This window comes from Podarcis gaigeae (assembly GCF_964106915.1).
Source record: "Podarcis gaigeae genome assembly, chromosome: 12".
Taxonomy (NCBI): domain Eukaryota; kingdom Metazoa; phylum Chordata; class Lepidosauria; order Squamata; family Lacertidae; genus Podarcis; species Podarcis gaigeae.
In genome coordinates this window covers 42801525-42825187 of record NC_139688.1, presented here as the reverse complement: position 1 = coordinate 42825187, position 23663 = coordinate 42801525, and the positions used below count along the sequence as shown (strand labels likewise).

The 23663-nt window shown below is 43.1% G+C and overlaps 1 protein-coding gene across 5 annotated transcripts in view; it reads left to right on the top strand.

The window, feature by feature from the left end:
• The window catches only part of NEK10 (NIMA related kinase 10), a 107988-nt gene that overhangs the window by 39905 nt on the left and 44420 nt on the right, over positions 1–23663 (top strand). For all 5 annotated transcript variants that reach the window (XM_083705577.1, XM_083705575.1, XM_083705576.1 and 2 more), the window contains exons 22-25: positions 921–1023; positions 10290–10365; positions 18607–18736; positions 19864–19934. In XM_083705577.1, the coding sequence (XP_083561703.1) occupies positions 921–1023; positions 10290–10365; positions 18607–18736; positions 19864–19934 (380 nt within the window). The remainder of the gene's footprint in view (positions 1–920; positions 1024–10289; positions 10366–18606; positions 18737–19863; positions 19935–23663) is intronic.

Below are 23663 nucleotides of genomic sequence, written 5' to 3'. Positions count from 1 at the left end.
AGCTAAGAGGGCTGTGCATGGGAACCCAGCAATCTGACTTATGTCATTGGTCCATTAGCCCAATATTGTCTGTGTTGCTTGTTGCAACAGGCGCGACGGCTCTTTTCCCCCTGGCACCGTTGGGCCCGTCCACTCACTTAAATATAGTGCACCCACCTCACAGAATACCACTTCGACAAATTCTCTCAAGCTACCTCAGGTTATCTTGTGGGGGACTTGCGTGAGGGAAAACTTAGTAATTTGGAGTCTCAGGCAGGATTTGTTCAAATAAACAATAATGATTTTATTTAACAAGGAAGTGGATAAAACTTAGGATACTTCAGTTTACAATGTTATTTCACTTCAAGGTTTTCTCAGTTGTTTCACACTTAATACTTTGGTTCTTAACTTAATACTTTGGTTCTTAATAAGGTGGTGCTTTCTGTCAGTTACACACCCCTTAGACAACCCTACTCCTGAGGTACTCCAATTAATAGACCCAAGGTTTCACTGGTTTGGGAGTCACTCCCTATCTTCCTACCTATCCTCCCAACCTCAATCCCAACCTACTCCAAAACCTCCTCCCAACACTCCCTCCAAAACTCACTAACTGCCTCCAAATCCTCTCCTTTTCAACTCCCGCCTCCCTGAACCTCGGCCAATCAGAGGCATAGAGAAAAGAAAAAGAAAATACTCGGGGACCCAACCTGCCCCAGCAAAAATAAACTTTCCCATCACACCTCTCACAGGAGCTTTACTGTTGAGCTACAGCCCCTCCCTATAGCAAATGGCTTTCTTAAATGGTTTTGTGCTCCAAAGTTTAGTTGCAACTCTTCCTGTAAGACGCTTGCTCCTCACGTCCCCAGGTTCTAAGCTACCCCTTGATTATTGCTGGCGAATATGGCTTTGCATTTGCGCTAAGACTTTTCTTTGTTGTAAAGCTGTGTTTAGCTCTTCGGTATTTGCACAAAGAGAAGAGAATTGTCCATCGAGATCTCACTCCAAACAATATCATGCTGGGAGATAAGGATAAAGTAACCATCAGTAAGTTCTAGTTTTGTAACCTTGGACTGTTTAAGTAGAAAGTAATTTCTTTCCACTGTGAATTGCAGTAAATTAATTCAGAATAAATGACATCACCAAACCATTTCTAATGCATATCTACAAGCGAAACCTTTTCTTTCCAGACAATACTATACTGTTTGTATCTTTCCTGTGTATGGGGAAACTAATACATTTCTTCTGCGTTATTGCTTTATTATTTAAATCCTTCTATTGTTCATAGTTCTTGGGTTGGCTTCTGTTCTGTTTTTACACTCTTGTGGTTTCCTTCTAGTCCAGGTGCTTCATTTTGGTTTTCTAAAAAAGGGAACACGATTTGCCACAGCACATTTTTGTTTTTCAGATTAGTAATGCTGGCCTTTCTCCAAAAACGTCAGGGTGACAATTGCTCTGTTTGGATGATCAAATTCTGGCTTAATAAGCCAGAGTTATTGTCTCTGTAGTCTGCTTTTACTTTGCACAACTAGTAAAACAAACCAGGAAGCTGTAGTTTACTCTGGCTTTCTATTTTGCGAGAACTGGGAACTATGGGTAGACTTTCAAACTAGACAGGATTTGGATGCCAACATTAAACCATGGAACCAAGAATCATGGTTAAGGGTTTTCAATCATGTTGGAATTTGGATTCCAAATCCTGTATTGTTGGGAAGCCATTAAACATAGTTTTCAGTTCACATGTAAGGAGAAGCTGTGGTTAACTATATTCCTTTGGGGTTTTCCTTGATCGTGTGGAGGTAGGAACAAAGTGGGAACAAGGAGTCTTTATGCCAAATTTGTACATATTTTGGTTTCTTAATCCTTGATGTGATTTCCTGAACATGGGCAGGATTCACAATCCAGTAATGATATCAGCTCAAATATATACACCTTATTTAAATGTTATGTACACCCACTGATGCATAGTTTTGGTGGTTAGAGGCACACCCAGTGCCTTGTTCCCCTTCCAAACATAAGGAGAATATAATTCAAATGGGCTCAATGTCATTGCAACTTCCTTTGATGTAAAATATACTTTCAAAGAGCCAACTGTCCAACGTTTATCCAGACTGAGGCCAGATTTGTGTCGAGTGTGTTTGCTACTTGGCGAACAGTTGTCGAAGTGGGAATGGAATAAGCGGATGGTGGGTAGTTGTGGGTGATATTGACCCATTATTTAATTAGTTTCAGTATCTGTTTGACATATCCTTCAATGGCACACAACTGAGTCCATATTCATTCAGCCTGGAGTGGATACTGTTGAGATGAAAGTACCCCCTTGGTGTGTGTGTGTGTGTGTGTGTGAGAGAGAGAGAGAGAGAGACAGACAGACAGACAGACAGACAGACATAAAGACAGACACACACACACACACACACACACACACACAGTGTCTTAGTATTTAATTAGGCAGAAGGAAGGAGAGAGAGGTAATCTTCACTGTTGTTGCAAGTTAGGAATTTAATAATTCTTCATTCAATTAATTTGTTGCTTGGAGTAGGGCATGTGTCTCTGAAAGTTGGTAGCATGATTTAGGTTAGTGTGCTGTAATAATGATATCTTAGATGAAGAACAAATAAGTAGTGTGGGATTGTGGGGGGGGGAGCATTAGCTTTGTTTCCTTTGGGGCAAACGAGCTTTCTTAATGTTTCCATTTCTCATTTAGGCTTCATGAATAATTAAATAGTGTGATTATGAGCTTCTGAGCCTGTGTTTAAGTCACTGCGCACTTACAGCCAACCTCCCCCCCCTCCCGCAACAAACCTCGAAAAGACAAGGCTTTATCACACTAATAGCTAAATAACCATCAACTGTAATTGAACCATTTTGGGAATGGTTGTCTTGTCTTCTGCATCTTCGGAAGATGTAGAGCAGCATAAAACCCAGTAGGCTGGATTAGGAAGAATTAAGTGTGCTTTGAGCATAGCAAATCATGTGGCTCTTTGAGATGCCAATAAACATATCAAATCTCTTCCATGGAGGTTGTGAAATTGCGAGCTATTTATTAGCCCTTTAAGCCAGAGGTGAGGAATCTCTACTCCTCTATATGCTGTTTGCCTACATCTCCCATCATTCCTGACCATTGGCCATGCTGACTGGGGCTGATGGGAGATGGAGTACAGCAACATCTGCAGGGTGGAAGGCGCCTCATCCTTGTATTAAATGGAGCACTCCTTTATTTGCCTGTGCATAGTCACAAGAACACTAGAAGAGCCTGCTGGATCCGGCCAATAGCCCATCTAGTCTAGCATCTTGTTCTCACAATGGCCACAACCAGATGTGTGTGGGAAACCAGCAAGCAGGATTTGAGCATAATAGCACCATCCCCTCCTGTGGTTTCCAGCAATTGAGCAACATCTCCATCATGACTGGCAGATATTTTATATGTATATATGCAGGTTAATTATGTGTCCAGGGCAGCTGTCTGCCAGCTCCACCTGGTACGCAGTGGACTACTGCAATGCGCTCTAGGTGGGGCTACCTTTGATGGTGACCCGGAAAGTGCAAATAATCTAGAATGTGGCAGCTAGACTGGTGGCTGGGACTGACCGCCGGGACCACATAACATGAGAGATCTGCATTGGCTCCCAGTACCAAGCACAATTCAAAGTCTTGGTGCTGACCTTTAAAGCCCTAAACGGCCTTGGTTCCCTCATTGTGAGAAGTGAGGTTATAGGGAAGCAGACAGAGGGCCTTCTCGGCAGTGGTGCCCACCCTGTGGAGCACTCTCCCTTCAGATGTGAAGGAAATAAGCAGCTATCCTATCTTTAAAAGACATCTGAAGGCAGTCCTGTTTAGAGAAGCTCTTAATATTTAATGCTGCATTGTTTTTAACACTTGATTGGGAGCCACCCAGAGTGTCTGGGGAGACTCAGCCAGATGGGCGGGGTATAAGTAATAATAATAATAATAATAATAATAATAATAATAATTATATACACACTGCCTTAGATGCAATTTGTAATATTTGAAGAGATGGCCCAATGCTATTTTCTATATGTGATAACTATATGTGTTAGCAGTTTCCCTGTGCAGTAGTACACCTGTGCTAACAGGTAGGGTTGGAGCATAAGGACAATGTGATATCTTTATTTCATTTTTCTTGAACTTGCCTTCCAAGGACCTCAGGTCTGTGTACATGGTTCCTCTTCTCTCCCTTTTATCCACACAAGAATAACCCAGTGTGGTACTTTCTTAGCCTAAAGTACTGGCTGGAATGGTCAATCATATCTCAGCTCAATAAGCCCACATTTAAACAAGCCCATACACAGAGCCCCTTCGGTTCTCTCTCTGTGGTGTAAGAAATCAATCCAGGAAGTCTCTAATCATAATGTCCCATTTTGCCTGAATGAGAAAACTGTTGTTGCCAGCTTTGGAACAAACTAGGATATCAAACCATGGTTTTGAAGTTGGCTTAATATCCTGACTTGTTCCGAAGCTGGTAACCATAATTTCTAAGTTCAGATTAAATTCTCCTACACTGGTAAAGTGTACCTTATCCCATAATTTGTGCAGTGACTGACTTGAACCACAGCCTAACATTCTGTTAAATATATGGTTCATAATTATGATTCTGCTGCTGATTTTAAAAGTAAAAAAACCCCCTGTCATTAGATTTGTGTATCATTAATGTGTTTTGCACTTTTTTGTTATTTTATGTTTTGGTTGAATGTATACTTATAGTAAGGTTTGGGATATATATTTATAATAACGTTCTCTGACACTTTGTGGGGGAATGTTACAAAGCAGGGTTAAAATCTAGATAAAGATAAAGTACATACAGCATTATGAATTTCAGTTATTAGTGCTTTTTATGAAAAGCAATCTCAAAAACGGTTTGCAACACAATACAAGAATTAAAACCAATGCGAAACTAGAACAAAATAGAAGCTGAAAACATTCATAAACCTAAAAAGCAGTCTAACACATTATACCCATTGAGGAAGCCACAATATCTAAAACTCACCAAGTTAAATTCCAAAAACGTGACTGAAAAGAGAGGCCGTTGCTTTGTGCCTAAAAGCAGCTGCCCTGACATTATGGAGAATAACATTTAAATCAGGGCAAGCCAACAGCCGATACCAAACCCTTGTCTACTCATTACTCCCAAGTAAACAGGGCTTGCAGTCTTTATTACTCTGCCTCCTCTCTTTTATTCCTGTGATTCTGGTGATGAAAGGGAAAGAAAAACACACACCATGTGAAACGTAAACACTGAATCAAATGGATAGACTTAGTAAAAATGGAACCTGGCTATTTGCTTTAGGCTAAATTTCCTAGCCTTGACCTCTCTAGTTTTTTGGACTTAAACCATCCCTGAACATTGGCCATACCATCTAGGGCTGATAGGAATTGTAGTCCAGAAAAGCTGGATGGCTTCAGATTGTGGAAGGCAGGTTTATGCTTCCATTTGCTTATTTGTATTGTAGAGTAACTTCCACAACTTTTATTCTGTTTTAAACATTTTGCAGTCTCTCGTTCTTCCAGGATTTCCCTAGTATCATCTTCATGTTAGCGCTGGGATTCTGTTCATGCTTATATAATATAGCTTCTTTTTAACTAATGTATATATAATTGGCTGGCATCTCTCCGGTCCCCAAGTAAGAAGGGGAGGGAAGTCGAGTATAAAAGGAATACGAATGAATCAATCGATTAAGCACAAATTTTTGTTTTCTTTATTATTATTTAGAAATACACGTTTAGCCATAGAAGAACTGAGATGTTATAATGTGATTCTATGAATGTCAATTAAAATAAACCAATAAAGATGATTTGCAAAGAAGAAGAAGAGAATTTAGGTTGGCACGGGACTTTGAGCTTCGCTTACCACCCTCCACCCCGCCATCAGTCTATGTTTTTCCTGTAGTCTGCAATCTCCCTGACTGCCTGTCCTTTCTGATCTGGAAAAACCCCATGGGAGGAATTACTTCCTGATACCGTACTCTGGACTTAGATGAAAGTGCAGCCGCCTGCAAAGGTTGTAGAGTGCAAGTCCTGGTGAGATGACTTGTAGAATGAAAGGACGGACATTCACAAATCCCCCTTGGCAATCTCAAAAGCAAGGCAAGCGCATCAAAAATCTTGAACCAGAATTTCCCCTCCTTCTCAATAATTTTCAAATTCAGTCTTTTCTCCTCATTAATTGATGCAGTATTGTGTGCAATACTACCATATTTTTCGCTCTATAGGACGCACCCAACCATAGGGCACAACTTGTTTTAGAGGGGGAGAACAAGAAAAAATATTCCCCCCCTCTCTGCTCAGTGCCCCTTCAGCGAAGCGGCAGGAGAAATGGAGCCCCTTCCATTTCTCCTCCCGCTTGGCTGAAGGGGTGCTGCACAGCTCTCCCTCTCTGCTGAAGCCGGGAGAGTCTTGCTCTCCCGGCTTCAGCGAAAGGAACCCGAAGCCTTCGGAGCGCAGCGCGAGTTCCCGCTGCGCTACAAAGGCTTCAGGCGGCTATCCCTGAAACCTGGAGAGCGAGAGGGGTCAGTGTGCACCGACCCCTCTCGCTCTCCGGGCTTCAGCAAAAGCAACGCGTAGCCTCCGGAGCGCGGAGGGAGCGTTCCCTCTGCGCTTCGGAGGCTTCGCATTGCTATCGCTGAAGCCAAGGAGCCTGCATTCGCTCCATAGGACACACACACATTTCCCCTTAATTTTTGGAGGGGGAAAAGTGTGTCCTATAGAGCGAAAAATACGGTAATTCTAACACTATACAGATGTTATGGGCATTCCATCCTATGGTCCTCAGTGTTACTATATCACTTCAGATTGTATTTGTGCATTTGAAACACTGTCAAAGCTTGCCTAGTAACAGAGGAGTCGTGCCTTGTTTTACTGTTTGTGCAGTTTTTACCTTCTAGAATAGTAGTTTTAAGTATGAGACAGGCTGCATTAAAACAGGCGGCCACTGCATGGTGCTCTTGCATTATGTTTAGTAGCCTATCTTCTCGCTCATTCAACCTTTTCCAGTAGAGGATTGGAACAGCTTTTGCAAGGTGCCCAAAACAGCCCTTGAAAAACGTTAGCATGGAATGCAATGGAGAGAAGGCAAGACAGTGGAGTTACTCCAGCCTTGTCTTATTTGGTGCTATGCTACTACTGTAAACTTGCAAGACACCTTTATTTTTTTTTATTTTTTTTACAAAGCTTGTGTTAGAACAGAAGAATGTGTGTTGAGTTTTCAAGGTAGCATTAAAAGCTCTTAAAACATTACCTCTAGCTGAACTGATGTAAACATCTAAAACTGGCACCACATCCATCTAAACCCTAAATTGGATGCAGGTGACAAAAGCTTTTCTCGAGTCAGGATAATATTCCCAGTGGTTGTATAAAGAATGTGGGAAACAGCTACTTGAACAAAGTGACCTGCTTTCATGGAGGTACAGTTGGTTCACACCTGTTTTCTTTATTTCTTTTTACAGTGTTTAATACTGAATGCCAGAGCGATTTCAGTCTGGGTTTTTTTTGTTTTCTTGTTTTTTGTACAGCCTGGAGTACTACTGGTAGTAGCTATGGTATTACAATTGCATATTAATTGGGGAAATAACAGGGCAAGAGGCATAAACGGGCATCATCACAAAACAACACAAATTTTAGCATTTCAGCTATGATTCAAGGTGAAACAGTAGCTTCTGACAACATATCCCATTTTCTTGTGTCCAGTATCCATTTCTCTGTCAAAAATAACTAAAAATGATAAATAAATAAATAAATAAATAAATAAAAATAGCTAAGCTTGTCATTTTTCACTTTTCAGAACCGAATAAGCCCGGCATGGAAGTTTGGCATTTGGATTAACTAATAGGTCATTGCTCTATAGGTTGAAGTAAATGGAAGGATCATTTGATGGTTTGGACACCAGCAGGAAACCAGATTTCCAGTTCTGTCCCATCCTTTGCCCCCCCCCCCCCGCGCTTTGGGCAGATTAGGGTTTGTCGTGTCGTTCTGAGCCTTCTATTTGTAAAATACGTATAAACACATATCATAGTATTTCCCTTTCCCCATAGCCTGTTTGCTCAGAAATCAGTTCCACTGTCTCCCTCCATGGGACTCACTTACTCACTTCCAAAAAGTGTGCATAGGCTGGCAGCCTTAGAGAGGTAAATACTGTATATTTGTGAGAGGGAGGGAGTTGAACATGGACGTATTATGTCAACTTATATCTCAGCATGCAGAACTTCATGGAGCATTCTTCAGGAGGTCAAACAAAATCAGTAAAATTTTGAACTCAGTGGTTCAAATCGATGCAGTTTTGAAAGGTTCAATCTGCCATCTTGATTCAAATTGGCATCCAGTGGCATCCAAACATAGATGAGAACTTGCTTCTTGATCTCAGGAACCCCCATGCAGAATATGGTTACGCTATCTTAAGAGCTGTCCAAATTGTTGTTGGCACTCGTCAGTCTTGAGAGACAATGGAGTATACCTCTGGAGGTGAGGTCAAATTGCTGGTGAATGACAGTTCCAGCTGTGGCTGCAGATCCTGGTAACTCATAACTTTTGCCTCCCATGTGGTTTTTTCCCTTCTCCTGTGTTAGCAGCTGAAGTGATCTCTCCAGCGAACAAGCCTGGGCAGTGTGTATGGAGGTCCTGGGCTGCCCAGACAACAAGACCGTGCTCTCTGCTGTGTATATGGAGACGGATACATGGTTTATTTACATATATATACAACCTGATGGAGGGGCTCCCAGCATTAACTCCCCCAATTGTTTCTCCCATCACTGCAGCCTTGGGTTCAAACAAACATGAAGCACCATGCTCTGCCTCTATGGCTTTTTCACTTGTTTCCTTTAGCAGCCTGCAACCTTTTCTGCTCTAAGTCACATCGCAGCCAGTGCTAAAACTCTAAACTGTGCCTTTCCTTCTTCTCACTATTTAGAAGAGGGAGGAGGTGCTCCACCCATTTCCAATCTGACACATCCTCCCCTCTTTTTCGTTTCCTTAATGGTCCATCACCTTTCCCTTCGTTCTCTTAATGGTTCCTCACCCCAGGCAATGACCTCATGAGGAAGCTAGCCTGGGGTGATGAACCATTTAAATATAAATGGTTGAGAGCCAGTGTGGTGTAGTGGTTAGGAGCGATAGACTCGTAATCTGGGGAACCGGGTTCGCATCTCCGCTCCTCCACATGCAGCTGCTGGGTGGCCTTGGGCCAGTCACACTTCTCTGAAGTCTCTCAGCCCCACTCACCTCATAGAGTGTTTGTTGTGGGGGAGGAAGGGAAAGGAGAATGCTAGCCGCTTTGAGACTCCTTTGGGTAGTGATAAAGCGGGATATCAAATCCAAACTCCTCCTCCTCCTCCTCCTCCTCTTCTTCTTCTTCTTCTTCTTCTTCTTCTTCTTCTTCTTCATAAACTAGTCTGCCTTACATTTTAACCCTTGCTGGATCCAAGGGTTCTGGAGGCTTGACTAAATTTCAACACTTACTGGGTCCAGGAATTTAGAGGAGTCTGGCACCTGCAAACTCATACTTTGCCCTGAGGTAAGAGTTGAACCCTAAGCATCCACTGACAACGAACATATTTTTAAGTGACCTTTTCAAAGGTTTCACCCTAGGATTGGGCTTCAGGGAATTGCTTCTTTTCAGCTGCTGCCAAGAACAGAAGCTTAGATTAAATTCAAAAGTTGCTTAAGTAAGTGTGCCTATAGCTGGTATGTTGTTGAGCTTGGCATCTGTTCAGTTCTAATCTTCATAAATGGATTTTGATATCTATTTAAACTGTGTTTCATTTCCAGGCTGGTGGCATAAGAGCATTAGGACAAACAAATTCTATAAGCATTATATATTGGTATCGAGCCATCTACCGCCTAAAAACTGGCCCGCTTTGCACATCAGAGGAATCTGGGAGGAATCAAGCCACAGTGCTGGCTACATATTTACCAGCTCTTGTGGTTTCTTAGGAGAGAAGCCAAACTGTGAATGCTGAGTCATACATAAATGCTAAGTCAGCACTGTAGATTTTTTCTTCCAGCGTGGGAAAGGAAAGGGCATGTGTGTGTGTGTAATTTGAGCAGTGTGCACTGGCATTCTCGCTCATTCACAGTAAATCATGAATGGGCGTCCCATGACGTCCCATGACATGCGAACCAGGCCACAGAGCAAAGATAAGAGTAGAAGATGAGCAAATATTATTGTGTGTTGCCTGATAATGCATAAATGAGGTGCTGGGGATAATAGATCAAATATGAGGGAACTTTTTTTTGCTCCAGCTATAATCAGTAATTGAACCTTTTGAAGGAAAATAAATTTGCTTTATTTATTTTATTTCCAGCTGACTTTGGTCTTGCAAAGCAGAAACAGGAAAACAGCAAGCTTACCTCAGTTGTCGGAACGATTCTCTACTCCTGGTAAGAAAAAAAATGCCTTTTAGGTCTGCGAATTTGCTGCTAAAATAGTGAATTAGTGGCTCCAAATATAATGTAGCCCTTATATAGGGGGCCACTGTTTGATTCAGACAGTTAATTTTCCTAGGATATGTTTGGATTCTTTATTCTTTTTGAGTAAAGCATATCATGACACGCCATCTCATTTTAAAGTGCACGGAATTAAATATATCTAAATTCATGTGAAAACAGGCAAATCTCGACATGCTAACACACTTCATTTTTTTTTGCTAATTAACTATAGTATCTACTGTAACAGTAATTAGAACCTTCAATTCTCTGAGGCATAACCTTCTTCTAATTCCCACTTTCCTTGTAGCTCTATTCAAGTTGCCCAGTTGTGTACAATCTAATGCACAGTATTGTCTTGCTTTTCCTAACCCCAGAAGATGGTTTTCCACACTTGGGAACTTTCACAGACGGGTTATATAAGCTTGTTCCAAAGAATGTGTCAGTTTGCTGTAGCAGTAGACATCTTAACTGTGAGAAATACTTGAACTATTGTTGGCGACGGACCCACTGGGAAATGTGTGGAAATGTGGTCATCTAAATAGGCTCTAGCGGTCAGGTGACCAAGTGTTCACCTCAGATTGGATCCCATGGCTCCCAGTTGCTTTACTATATTCCTTAGAAGCATCTCTCTGTTGACTCTTTGCTTCTTTCAGTCCTATCAGTTGGCTTTCTCATGGTCATGATAGTGAGGTGCTCACTAAATGGTGGGAACATGCATGCCAGTATGTCTTGCAGAGGAATGCTTTGCATAACAGTGGTCCCCCCCACTCCATTCTCGCTAATAAAAAAGACGAAAGAGATGTTCTTAATACGACATTTGTTGTTCTCTTAGGGGTCCAGCCCCTGACGATGCCCTTTCCCTTTCCCTCAGCTATATACAGACTCAGGGATCCTACCCATATATCCCAGCCTCAGCCCAGTAGACCTGAAGGAACGTCTCCACCCCCATTGTTCAGCCCGGACACTGAGGTCCATCTCTGAGGGCCTTTTAGTGGTTCCCTCACTGCGAGAAGTGAGGTTACAGGGAGCCAGGCAGAGGGCCTTCTTGGTAGTGGCACCCGACCTGTGGAACACCCTCCCATCAGATGTCAAGGAAATAAACAACTGTCTGACTTTTAGAACACATCTGAAGGCAGCTACTGAGAGGTTTTTAATGTTTGAGGGCTTTTATGTTTTAATATTTTGTTGGAAGCCACACACGGGTGGCGCTGTGGTCTAAACCACAGAGCCTAGGGCTTGCCGATCAGAAGGTTGGCGGTTTGAATCCCCGTGACGGGGTGAGCTTCCGTTGCTCGGTCCCTGCTCCTGCCAACCTAGCAGTTCGAAAGCACGTCAAAGTACGAGTAGATAAATAGGAACCACTCTGGCGGGAAGGTAAACGGCGTTTCTGTGCACTGCTCTGGTTCGCCAGAAGCGGCTTAGTCATGCTGACCACATGACCCGGAAGCTGTACCCAGGCTCCCTCGGCCAGTAAAGCGAGATGAGCACTGCAACCCCAGAGTCGTCTGCAACTGGACTTAACAGTCAGGGGTCCCTTTACCTATGTTTTAATATTTTGTTGGAAGCCACCCAGAATGCCTGGGGCAACCCAGTCAGATGGACGGCATATAAATAATAAAATTCTTATTCTTATACTTATGCATAATCAATCTGGGACTCTGAACCCTGAAATCTAGAAGCCCGTATACGTTATAGGTGTGATGCCCAAAATATGACCTATGACCCAAAAAGCAAGCTAAAAGAGCATTTGGTTGTAAGGAATTAATTGTGTGATCCTTTGGCTCACAGCCAGAATGACTAGCTAAGACAAAAACAACTGCAGACCAAGCGAACCTGCTTGAAACTGACGTTGTTCTTGCTATAGGGCCAAGAAAAGAACTTTCTCCACCCCCATGTTTGGGGATTGTTTGCCAGTCTAGACCTCCTGGGTAGAGACAGTAGACTCTGCAAAAAAATTACATAATGGCCCCATAGAAGTGAGATAATTGCATTTTATAGGCTCTGGAGGTACAGTTTATAAGTTCTCTGTTTTAACGAGCAATAAGAAGAAATATTTATTGAGCCAAGGCAGTGAAATAAAATAGTTTTACACATTGCAACAAAAACAGAGTGTTTACAGAGTGCAACATAAACACAAATAAATGAGCACAATTTGCAGCGAATCAAGTATTGGCTCTCTTGGCATTCAGGTGTTGCTTTTAACGTAAGAATCTGAGAGAGCCACATTTTCCAGTGAATATTTGATAATATTAACAGCAGTGTTCTTGCGGCATGAGGGGAAGGAATGTTTCCCGCGACTTGGGAGGGCAAAAGGAAGAAATGCAGAGTAACTTCTTCATCAGTCTTTTGTGTGTGTGTGGCTTCTCCGTCAGCAAAGGAGCGAAGCATACAGGGTAGAAGGCAAGGTCAGAACTGAAAATGAAACTACATGCCCATCTGAAAGGGAGGTGAACCTTCTGGCCAGTTTCAATTCTGCCTTTTATAGGAGAGCAGGGTTGATCATTGACTCCTGAATTTCACCTGTGAGTTGTACACTGCTTTTTCTTTCTCTCTTCTCTGTCTGCTCACTCAGCTGTTAGGCAGCGATTTGAGGATCTCTGTGCCCAGACTCCAGGAGCAGGGGTGGCCAAGACCCCCAAGTCATTCCTATGTCTGGGGCACCATGGAATGATTCATTTCCTCCCCTTCCCCACCACTACATTATTGACATAGGTAAAGGGACCCCTGACCATTAGGTCCAGTCGTGGCCGACTCTGGGTTCGCGGCGCTCATCTCGCTTTATTGGCCGAGGGAGCTGGCGTACAGTTCCGGGTCATGTGGCCAGCATGACTAAGCCGTTTCTGGCGAACCAGAGCAGCGCACGGAAACACCGTTTACCTTCCCACCGGAGCAGTACCTATTTATCTACTTGCACTTTGACGTGCTTTTGAACTGCTAGGTTGGCAGGAGCAGGGACCGAGCAACGGGAGGTCACCCCATCGCAGGATTCGAACCGCCGACCTTATGATCAGCAAGTCCTAGGCTCTGTGGTTTAACCCACAGCGCCTCCCGCGTCCCCTTGTTATTGGTATAAGTCACATTTAAATAAAGCAGAACACCCAGCAGTGATCAGAAACCAGGCAAGGAGCAATGCAAACTTGCACATGGCAAGACTTTCTCTGTGATGGTACCCATCTCATTGATCTCCTCCCCTAAAGATGTCCACCTTGCTCCACCCATGTTTAACTTTCACCATCTAGTTGAAACCTTTGATTTCTTAAAGCAAAGCTTTCAACCTTCCTCCGATTGTTCTCCGCAGCTACTGTATATGTTCCAGCCTGATTGAGCTGTTGTTGTTTATCTGTTTCATAATCTTTAATTTTCTTGTGTGCTCTATGCCCTCTTCCTAGGAATACATTTTACCTTTGGAAAATCAGCTGACACTTTTCATTACTATTTGCATTTGAAGCTTTCAGCAAACTGTAAGGAGTATAATTACTGCATATGCTACGCAATGATAAGCAAAGATGTTTCCATCAACACAAGTAATGGCATCACTTCTTTCTGTAAAACAAAGGGAAGAAGAGAGATCCATCATGATGGATTCAAATTGTACATCATTGATGTAGTTCCTTCCAGATGTTGTTGGAGATGCTGCTCCCATTATCCCTAACCATTATCCATGCTGGCTGGGGGGGCTTGTGAAGGTTGAACAACATCTGCAGAGCCCCACTTTGGCTACTCTTGATGTAAATAATAATGAGTTAAAATTGCCCACAATTGTGCCTAGAAGGACAGATAAAAAAGAAAGCCATGTTTCAAACTCTGAAAACAGAGAGTGATGGGCATTATTATTATTATTATTATTATTATTATTATTAAACTTATACACTGCCCTATACCCGGAGGTCTCAGGGCAGTTCACCACAGCATATAAAATCAAACCAAAAGCAGTAACCCAATAAATCCCCCCTCCCCCAAAAAGCCACATTCTAAAAGGGTGTTGGATGTCAATAAGATCAACCAAGGCCTGGATATAAAGGAACGTTTTTGCCTGGCACCTAAAAATGTATAATGAAGGTGCCAGGCGAACTTCCCTGGGGAAAGCATTCCATAGATGGGGAGCCACTGCAGAGAAGGCCCCGTTCTTGTGTTGCCACGCTCCGGACCTCTCGAGGAGGGGGCACACAAAGGAGGGCCTCAGAGGATGATCTCAGGGACCGGGTAGGTAAATAACAGCAAAAAAAGAAATAGAGGCAGAGTTGAGTTAACAGAAGACACAAGAAGAAGACTCCGGGCCAAGTCTAGGATGTGTGTTTTTTGCCATTTGAAGTATGCTTTCTGATAGGAAGCTCTTCCTTGGGAGGCTGAACACTTTGACACAGGCTGTTCAATCTGGGCTTAGCCCATTTCAGCCTTAAAACTTTCCCTGCCTTACAAAATCCTCTAATATCATCAGTATGTCATCCCCACAGTAATAGCTTTTATTATGACCTTTGCACAAAGAATCATCCATTGAAAACTAATATTTACACAAGCTAATCCTGTACCGTTGAGCATCCCTTGTAAGACAGTCTGAAAACAAGTTACATACTATCAGTTAGCTTATCAGGAATATAGGGGGGAAGAAACCTGTCTCCACAGGCTTATTAAAATGAAACTTATGCAAATATTGTAATAAAACATTAACAGAATAAAATTGGAAAGGCTTAAGCCTAAAGAATGATGGTTTCCATGAAAACAAATCAGTAAAAATCCTCTTCTGTAAATAGCATTATGACATAGCTTTCCAAGGATATCAACTTATTTTCTATCTTTCTGTAATTTGTACTACATATATACATTCTTCTGTATTTCCAAGTCATTTTCATAAACGTGAATCCCATAACAAAATACTTGGAAGATTAAATTATCTTCTGTGCTGCTGTAAATGTTTTGTTCAACTGCCAAACTCATTTTAAGATTGAGTTTAGCATTCAAGAAGATTTGTTATTAAATAAAAAAATACGATTTCTGCGTAAGAGGAGCAGATGCGGAGTCCTTTCAGAGAAAACACAGAGCACGGCTCAGTCTGTTTAGAGAAAATGAAAAGAATGAAATTGAAAAATGTCCAACTAATCTGGCTTTGTTCTTGCTGTAACTATTTGTTTAGCAAAGGATATGCTAATCTATCTTCACCAGAATACTAGTGAAGTGGGAATCTTCCTGCTTGAATACAAGGTGCTGGGCTGAAAGCTTAAAAGCAAATATTGCAATTACCTGAATATAGCGTTTGTAAAATCCAATTGACTTAAATATCCAACACCTAATTCATATGTTAATCACATGCTTCTTGGCTAAAGCCATTTTACTGTAGTGCAGAAATCTATTACTAAATTCAGTCCACCATGCAGATCCCACTCTGCAAGACTACCATGTTTCCCTTTATTTCTATCCCTTCCTCACAAGTTTCAGTTATTGCTGCAGTGGTGTACTGTGTGTGTGTTGGGGGGGGGGGACGGCACCACAGGAGCGGTTGTCCAGGGTGCAAAATTTTGACACCTGATGCTGCCTCAAAACAGCCACAGACTTCCATCGTTGGGCTGCGTTGAAAACGGCTTCTCCATGTGAACCAGGAAGTGACCTCTCCAGACAATGGAACGACTCTTCTTTTCTTATCTCTGCGACTGCAATCTCCTGAGTGATGCAGATGCCTCAGGCCAGTGGCTTTCAACCAGTGTGCCATGGCACACTGAGGTGCCTTGAATGATGGTCAGGGGTGCTGCAGACAACACTGGCCTCTGTCCCTGTTTCCTGCCCTCCCTCCTCTGATGTCCTCTCGTGTCTCTGCCTCCCAAAGGCTTGCACGAGTGGCGTAGCGTGGGGGGTGCAGGGGGGCCCAGCCACACCGGGCACAACATCTGGGGGGCGCACGCTTGCACTCGCAGCTCTCTGCCCCTACCTGGCTCACTCACTCTCTCTCACTGCAGTGCTGGCTGTGCGAATCCGATCCCAGCCGCCGGGTCGCCGCCCACTGTGGAGGGGGTGGGTGCCAGGCGTGTGGTGCGGAGAGAGAGCGAGGGACTATCTGGGGGAGGGACAGTGCAGCGGCCGCCCAGTGCAGCGCTGAGCGCGGGAGAGAACCACACCAGCAGCAAGAAGAAGCTGGCAGCGGCGGCAGGTTAGGGGTTAGGGGGTGCAAATTACTTGCCTTGCCCCGGGTGCTGACAACCCACGCTACGCCACTGGCTTGCACAGCTGTTTGTTGCAACAGCCCTGGCTACAAGCTGCCCAGGTTAATGGTGCCTCTGGGGCTGGCCAGGGGGTGCTGGTTGCCAGGAGCTGAAGCGGCCTTGGAGCAAGCAAGCAAGCAAGCAAGCAAGCAAGCAAGCAAGCCCAGCCTGCCAGCCCTTGTAGTTGGAAATGGACAGAAGTCCCAGGCCACTGTGGGGCAGTGTGAGGAGGCACCTCTCTTTGGGAAGGAGACGGGGGGCAGCTCAGAGACCAGGGGCAGCAGCAGCTCCCAAGGAAAGGAGGCTGATGGGAACACTCCACAAGGGAGCGTGCTCAAAAAAGGGTGAGAGGCTGCCAGTTCCGCAGGCAAGGCGTGACATAACGGCTCCAGAGTCCCACAGGGGTGCCGCAGAAAGAATGTAGTTGGTCAAGGGAGCCATGAACTCAAAAAAGTTGAAGGCCTCTGCCTTAAGCAGTTGAATGCACATGTGTACTCCATCCATTTCTCTCCCACCCCCTCTCTGCACGGCCCAAGGCACTGGCAACCCGTGCTACGCCACTGGTTAAACGCTAGATTTTATTTTTCAAAGGGAGGAGGGACTGACGTTATTGTGTGTCTGTTCCAGTACCTCTCAGGACACCATGCTCAGCTCAGCTTCCAGAAGAATTTTCGGAGACCTGAACATTTTTTCACTGTTAAATATCTTTCTTAGTTGGTCGCTTCCGGCTCCCCCCTCGGCTTGTTTTTGTAAGGGTACATTTCATATAACTTCACTGCCATATGTTCCTTATGGAAAACAAAGCCAGCTGTATCTCTTCAGTTTGCCAAGCACAGATCATAGCAGTACCATCCTTAATTAGCTTGCTTCCCTGAACCTTTTGTATGGGTGGGGGAGGAGAAGGAGAAGGGAGGGGGGAAAAACCCTTAGAATTTGTGAGATGGGCACATGACAGGCATCAATGAGAACTTTGTCAATTTTCAAACTGTTTTTTAAATGGTGAGTGAAGTAGATGAAATGTGAATTATGTGAATAATTCTGATAAAAAAGATTTTAGGGAGGAGGGTTGAACATAAATCATGCATTATTTGATTTTAAAAGGGTTTGGCTGGTGGAAAAGAATGACTGATTTAAGGCTTCAGTTGACTAAATTACATTAGCTTGGCCAAAGATGGGAGGGGGAGGAAAAAATAATTGATTTGCTTTTTTGGAAAGCAATAAATACAGAAGGGGAATGCATCTAAAGATCATCAGTTCCAACACCTTTCATGAAGTTAAGGCAGTATTTCCTGCAAATAGGAATAAAGACCTCTTAAAGGTAAAGGGACCCCTGACCATTAGGTCCAGTCGTGACTGACTCTAGGGTTTATTGGCCGAGGGAGCCGGCGTACAGCTTCCGGGTCACATGGCCAGCATGACATAGCTGCTTCTGGCCAACCAGAGCAGCACACAGAAACGCCATTTACCTTCCCGCCGGAGCGGTACCTATTTATCTACTTGCACTTCGTGCTTTCGAACTGCTAGGTTGGCAGGACCTCTTAGTGAGTAAATTTGGACTTGGATAATTAGTCTCCTGGAAGTTATTTAATCTATGTTCATGGTAGAGATTTGCTGAGAGAGTAGTAAAGTGGGCAGACTAGAGGAAGGATTAGTGGGGTGAATCATGGCTATGTGTTACACATGTAAGGAAATTGTAGCGTAGTCCAATTTATTTAATATTGCAATACCATCTGGATAATTAAAAAAATAGGGATTTGGGGGGGGGGTTGCATCTGTTTAGACAGATATGAACATGTAAGTAGAAGCAGTTATCACGTTTTGTGTTGTAAGCATTCATAAACATTTTGATGTGCGAACAATACCTTCTGCAAACTCTGAATTGTTTAGTATTTTCCCTAAAGATGCAGTTGTGCGGCAGGTAGTAGCCTCTTCCCTGAAAATAATATTGTGACCTGTTCTATCTCCGTTATGGATTTTTTGAATTTTGCTTTTATTTGCCTAGCCCTGAAGTTGTGAAGAGCGAGCCGTATGGCGAGAAGGCTGATGTCTGGGCTGCAGGATGCGTCCTTTACCAGATGGCAACTCTCAACCCTCCATTTTACAGCACCAACATGCTCTCCTTAGCAACTAAAGTATGCAGGTTTGCTAGTTGAAGCCATTTACCTTTGCGTGTTCATGCACTTTTATGAATGCCCCTTCCTTCCTCCTTTTGAAATAAAAATGTTCTTTATGCAGCGTTTCCTCATCGCACATGGACATTGCAGCAGTACCAGAGAAGTTGCTCTGATGGTTGCTGTAGTGGTATAGACTAGGGAGTGAGCCTAACTCCTAGTGTTGGATTAAGGTTGTGATGGATCTTTCTGCTGCCCTGCCCTGACTCTGACACATTATACAGTGGTACCTCAGGTTACATACACTTCAGGTTACATACGCTTCAGGTTAAAGACTCCACTAACCCAGAAATAGTGCTTCCGGTTAAGAACTTTGCTTCAGGATGAGAACAGAAATTGGGCTCCGGTGGCGCGGCAGCAGCAGGAGGCCCCATTAGCTAAAGTGGTGCTTCAGGTTAAGAACAGTTTCAGGTTAAGAACGGACCTCCGGAATGAATTAAGTACTTAACCTGAGGTACCACTGTATTCACAAATAGGTCTTATTATGTCTTTCTTGTCTCCCCACATCCATCTCCTTAAACTGAGACACACTTCACATTAAGCAATCACATCAGTTACTATTACTGAACTTTATAATGTGTTCACTTTTTTCTTTTTTTGTATTTACTATCCCTCAAAGTCTAGACTAGCAAAAAGACTCTGCAAATTTCAGGGGCTTCAGAATCAAGCAAGTTCTTAATAAGTTTCTATAAAGAATAAATTTTACTGAAAATCAAAGATACTCAGTAGAGAAATTGGTGGGTCTCCGTCATGAAATTCCTGATTGACCAGATTTGATTTATTAGTTGTACCCTGCTTTTCTATCTGTGGACATATAAATTGACTTAACAGCTTAAAAATATATGATTAAAGGCAGAATCATCATTAGTTTGTGGTGACTTTTGGATGAACTTTCTGCATGGAAATTGCTTTGTATATTTTTGAGTGTGATACATGCATATGAGTCAAATTCATTTTATATATGTGCCACAAGGGCATTGTGAAGAGAGGTTGATTGTGTGCCATGTTGTTAAAGGGGCAGATTGAAACCTAGTTTATCCATAACATGATATTTTCCTCCTGTTGTAAGCAAAGTATTCATTTTGCAGATAGTTGAATCTGCCTATGAGCCAATCCCAGAGGGTGCCTATTCTGAAAAGGTTTCATCGGTCATTAAAAAGTAAGTGTCTTGTGGAAAAGGTCCTTTTACTCAAAGTGTAAAGAGAATATGTGGCTACAGAGCTAATAGTACAATTTAAAAATGTGAGAAGCCACTGAAAATATTGCCAGTCGAAGTAGGTGCGTGGGTGGGGTGGAATTGCGTAATGCCTGTAATTCCTTGTGAAGTTTCTGAATGTACAAAGCAACAAAAAAGCCAGTTTAGATAGGTGTTGAATAGTGGAAAAGATGGACGAAGGACACAGCTCTGTTGGATTCACAGCTCTTTATTGCAGCAGTTAGAACTGCTCCTGGAATCAGACTGACTGCAACCTAGTTAGCTGCTCTATATAATACTAAGTAACTTGAAACAGTAACAACTCACAACTAGCTAACCAATCAGGAGCGACAGTTTTCAATCCTTCATTTACATACTGGTGGCCCTGAGTGAGAACTGCCACTAATCTTAATACATAACAATAGGAATAAAGCTTGTTGTGCACAGTGGAACACAGTTAGAGCTGTGTATTGTTGGCTACATGTCTGGTACCCCCTGACATTAACCTCTCCAGTAACAGGTGGTGAGTACAGACTGGATTGAAGTCAAAGCAGAAGTCCTGAGAAGCAAGAGGGGAGGGATCAATGTGCTTAAGGAAACCCCAAGTTTTGTACAAGTAGGATTTAAAAAACAAATAAAAAACCACTGGAAAATAAAAATGGAAAATTTGGTGAGATGTCCTGCTTGGAGGGAATGAATGACTGGCTCTAACTCTAAACAGAAACATTCCAGTTAGGAGGGCGGAAGAGACGCTGCAATATTTTGTTATTCTTTATTTGTCTATAAGATGAATCTCATGCTGTAATTTGGCTGGTGTTTATGCTGCCCCAGGACCGAGTCTTCCATCATACTCGCTAAAATTGAATAGAATACATGATGTTGTTGTTGTTTAGTCGTGTCCGACTCTTTGTGACCCCATGGACCAGAGCACGCCAGCCACTCCTGTCTTCCACTGCCTCCCGCAGTTTGGTCAAACTCATGCTGGTAGCTTCGAGAACACTGTCCAACCATCTCGTTCTCTGTCGTCCCCTTCTCCTTGTGCCCTCCATCTTCCCCAACATCAGGGAGTCTTCTCTTCTCATGAGGTGGCCAAAGTATTGGAGCCTCAGCTTCAGGATCTGTCCTTCCAGTGAGCACTCAGGGCTGATTTCCTTAAGAATGGAGAGGTTTGATCTTCTTGCAGTCCATGGGACTCTCAAGAGTCTCCTCCAGCACCATAATTCAAAAGCATCAGTTCTTCGGCGATCAGCCTTCTTTATGGTCCAGCTCTCACTTCCAAATATTACTACTGGGAAAACCATAGCTTTAACTAAACTGACCTTTGTCGGCAAGGTGATGTCTCTGCTAAATACATGATAAAGCTATTTTTTGCCATCTCACCCCTTGCTTTTTCCTGTAAGACCAATTGCAGTCATTAACAGTCGTCAACAGGTTTACCACACCTATCAGCCAATCACCCATTCCCACCAGCCTTCTGAGTAATACCCCTCCCCACCCTCTCACTATATATAAGAGTCTGGTGACTTCTGTTTCAGTGTATCTGAAGAAGTGTCCATGCACACAAAAGCTCATGCCAATGACAAACTTAATTGGTCTCTAAGGTGCTACTGGAAGGAATTTTTTTATTTGGTTTTGAATAGAAGGCAATTCTTTGGTATATCAGGTACATTCCTTCTGCTCCTGCACCATTTGTTATTGCCATTGTTGTTGAGAAAACTCCAGGCCAGCCTTGCTGTGACTCTGAAGATGCAGGAATGCATGTTTGATTATTTTTTTCCTCTCTTTTGGTAAAAGCGGCTGTGTGGCCCCTAATTTGGATTGGGACTCCTGCCCCCATCTGTTTTTCCACGGAGAAAAGAAAACAAGGGATTAGAAAGTTCTCGATGGATTTCAGATAGGTCTTTTTCAAGGGAATCCTATCATATTTACTCTGTCATGAAAACTGCTTAAAAATCACCTTAAGTATATGGGTGCCTGTATGCTTCTCTAGGGGGCAGGGGTACCTTTACCTTTACTTATGCTTCTCTATGAGTGCCTGGCATTCTCTGGTCCATGGAGTCATGAAGAGTCGGGCACGACTAAACAACAACAACAATGCTTCTCTGTTGATACCTAGGGGACAGCTTGAATTAAGTATGTGATGCTCTCTCCTTTGCTGTCACCCATTCAAAGCAAGGGTCCTTCCAGCTGTTTTATTGAAATAAATACACAAATTTTAAAAAAATGGAGAAGCATTCCTGCATCTCTGATGGCATGTCTTGTTTTCCCCCCAGGGTGTAGACTTCATGCACAGTTGAACTGCACCCAGTATACAGAGAAGCATAAAAAATTCATACCATATAGTGTGAAGCCCAGGTGTGCTCAGGAAAATTTTGGGGGGTGGACGTGGTGGAACTAGCTAATTGGAATTGCTTTCCATGAATGCACGTTGATTATCATCAGTACAAATCTCCAAATTATGATTACAAAAAAGTTCATAACATAATGATATACAAAGAAGAAAAATACGCTTTCTGATGTTTTTGTGTGATTTCTGTTCACCTTCCGCTGAGTGATTACCCAGCTTCTGTTTAAAACTGAACCTTCAAGGGAAGAATTGTGTCAGATATGTTCCTTACATGCTGGGTTAAGTCCTGCTGGATTAGACCGAAGGCCAATCGGTGCAGCACCTTGCTTCCTAGTGTAACCAAATATATGGTATTTCCTGTCCAAACGTATTCCCTGTCCACAAGCAGGAAATACAGAAATAACCTCTCTTTTGCTGTTTTGCCCCAGAAACTAGTATTTAGAGTCATGGTGCCTCCAATCATGGAGATAGTATATGTCCTTCATGACTAGGAGTCATTGAGAGCTTTATTCTCCATTAATTTGTATAATATAAGAATGTAAATTAAATCAGCCCCTGGCTATTCCAGTGTGCATCCTCATTCTCTTGATGGTCCTGAATGGTCATTTTTTCTAAATGGAATTCAGCATCTTGATCACAGTGGGGAACATTCCTAAGTGTAAATGATGTCAATCTAAGTATGGCTTCAGAGCTGGACCTCTGGCTACTCACCCTGAATCTCCCACGCCTCACATCCCGGTTCCCTGACAGCTTGATGCATCTTTACCTCACTTCCCCAGCCTGTCCCCTGGCCGCTACAGACTCCCTGCTTCATTGGACTAACATGAAGAATTACTTGTATCGATAATTAGTTTTGTCTCAAGAACCGTTGAGACCATATAACACCAGTCTTGAAAGACCTACATTGGCTCCCGGTACATTTCTGAGCACAATTCAAAGTGTTGGTGCTGACCTTTAAAGCCCTAAACGGCCTCAGCCCAGAAGGAACGTCTCCAACCCCATCGGTCTGCCCAGGCACTGAGGTCCAGGGCCTTTTGGTGGTTCCCTCACTGTGAGAAGTGAGGTTACAGGGAACCAGGCAGAGGGCCTTCTTGGTAGTGGTACCCATCCTGTGGAACACCCTCCCATCAGATGTCAAGGAAATAAACAACTATCTGACTGCAGTCCTGTTTAGGGAAGTTTTTAATGTTTGATGTTTTATTGTATTTTTATCCTGTTGTGAGCTGCCCAGAGTGGCTGGGGAAAGCCGGCTGGATGGGCGGGGTATAAATATATTATTATTACTATTATTATTATTATTATTATTATTGGAACTTGAGGGACGCGGGTGGTGCTGTGGTCTAAAC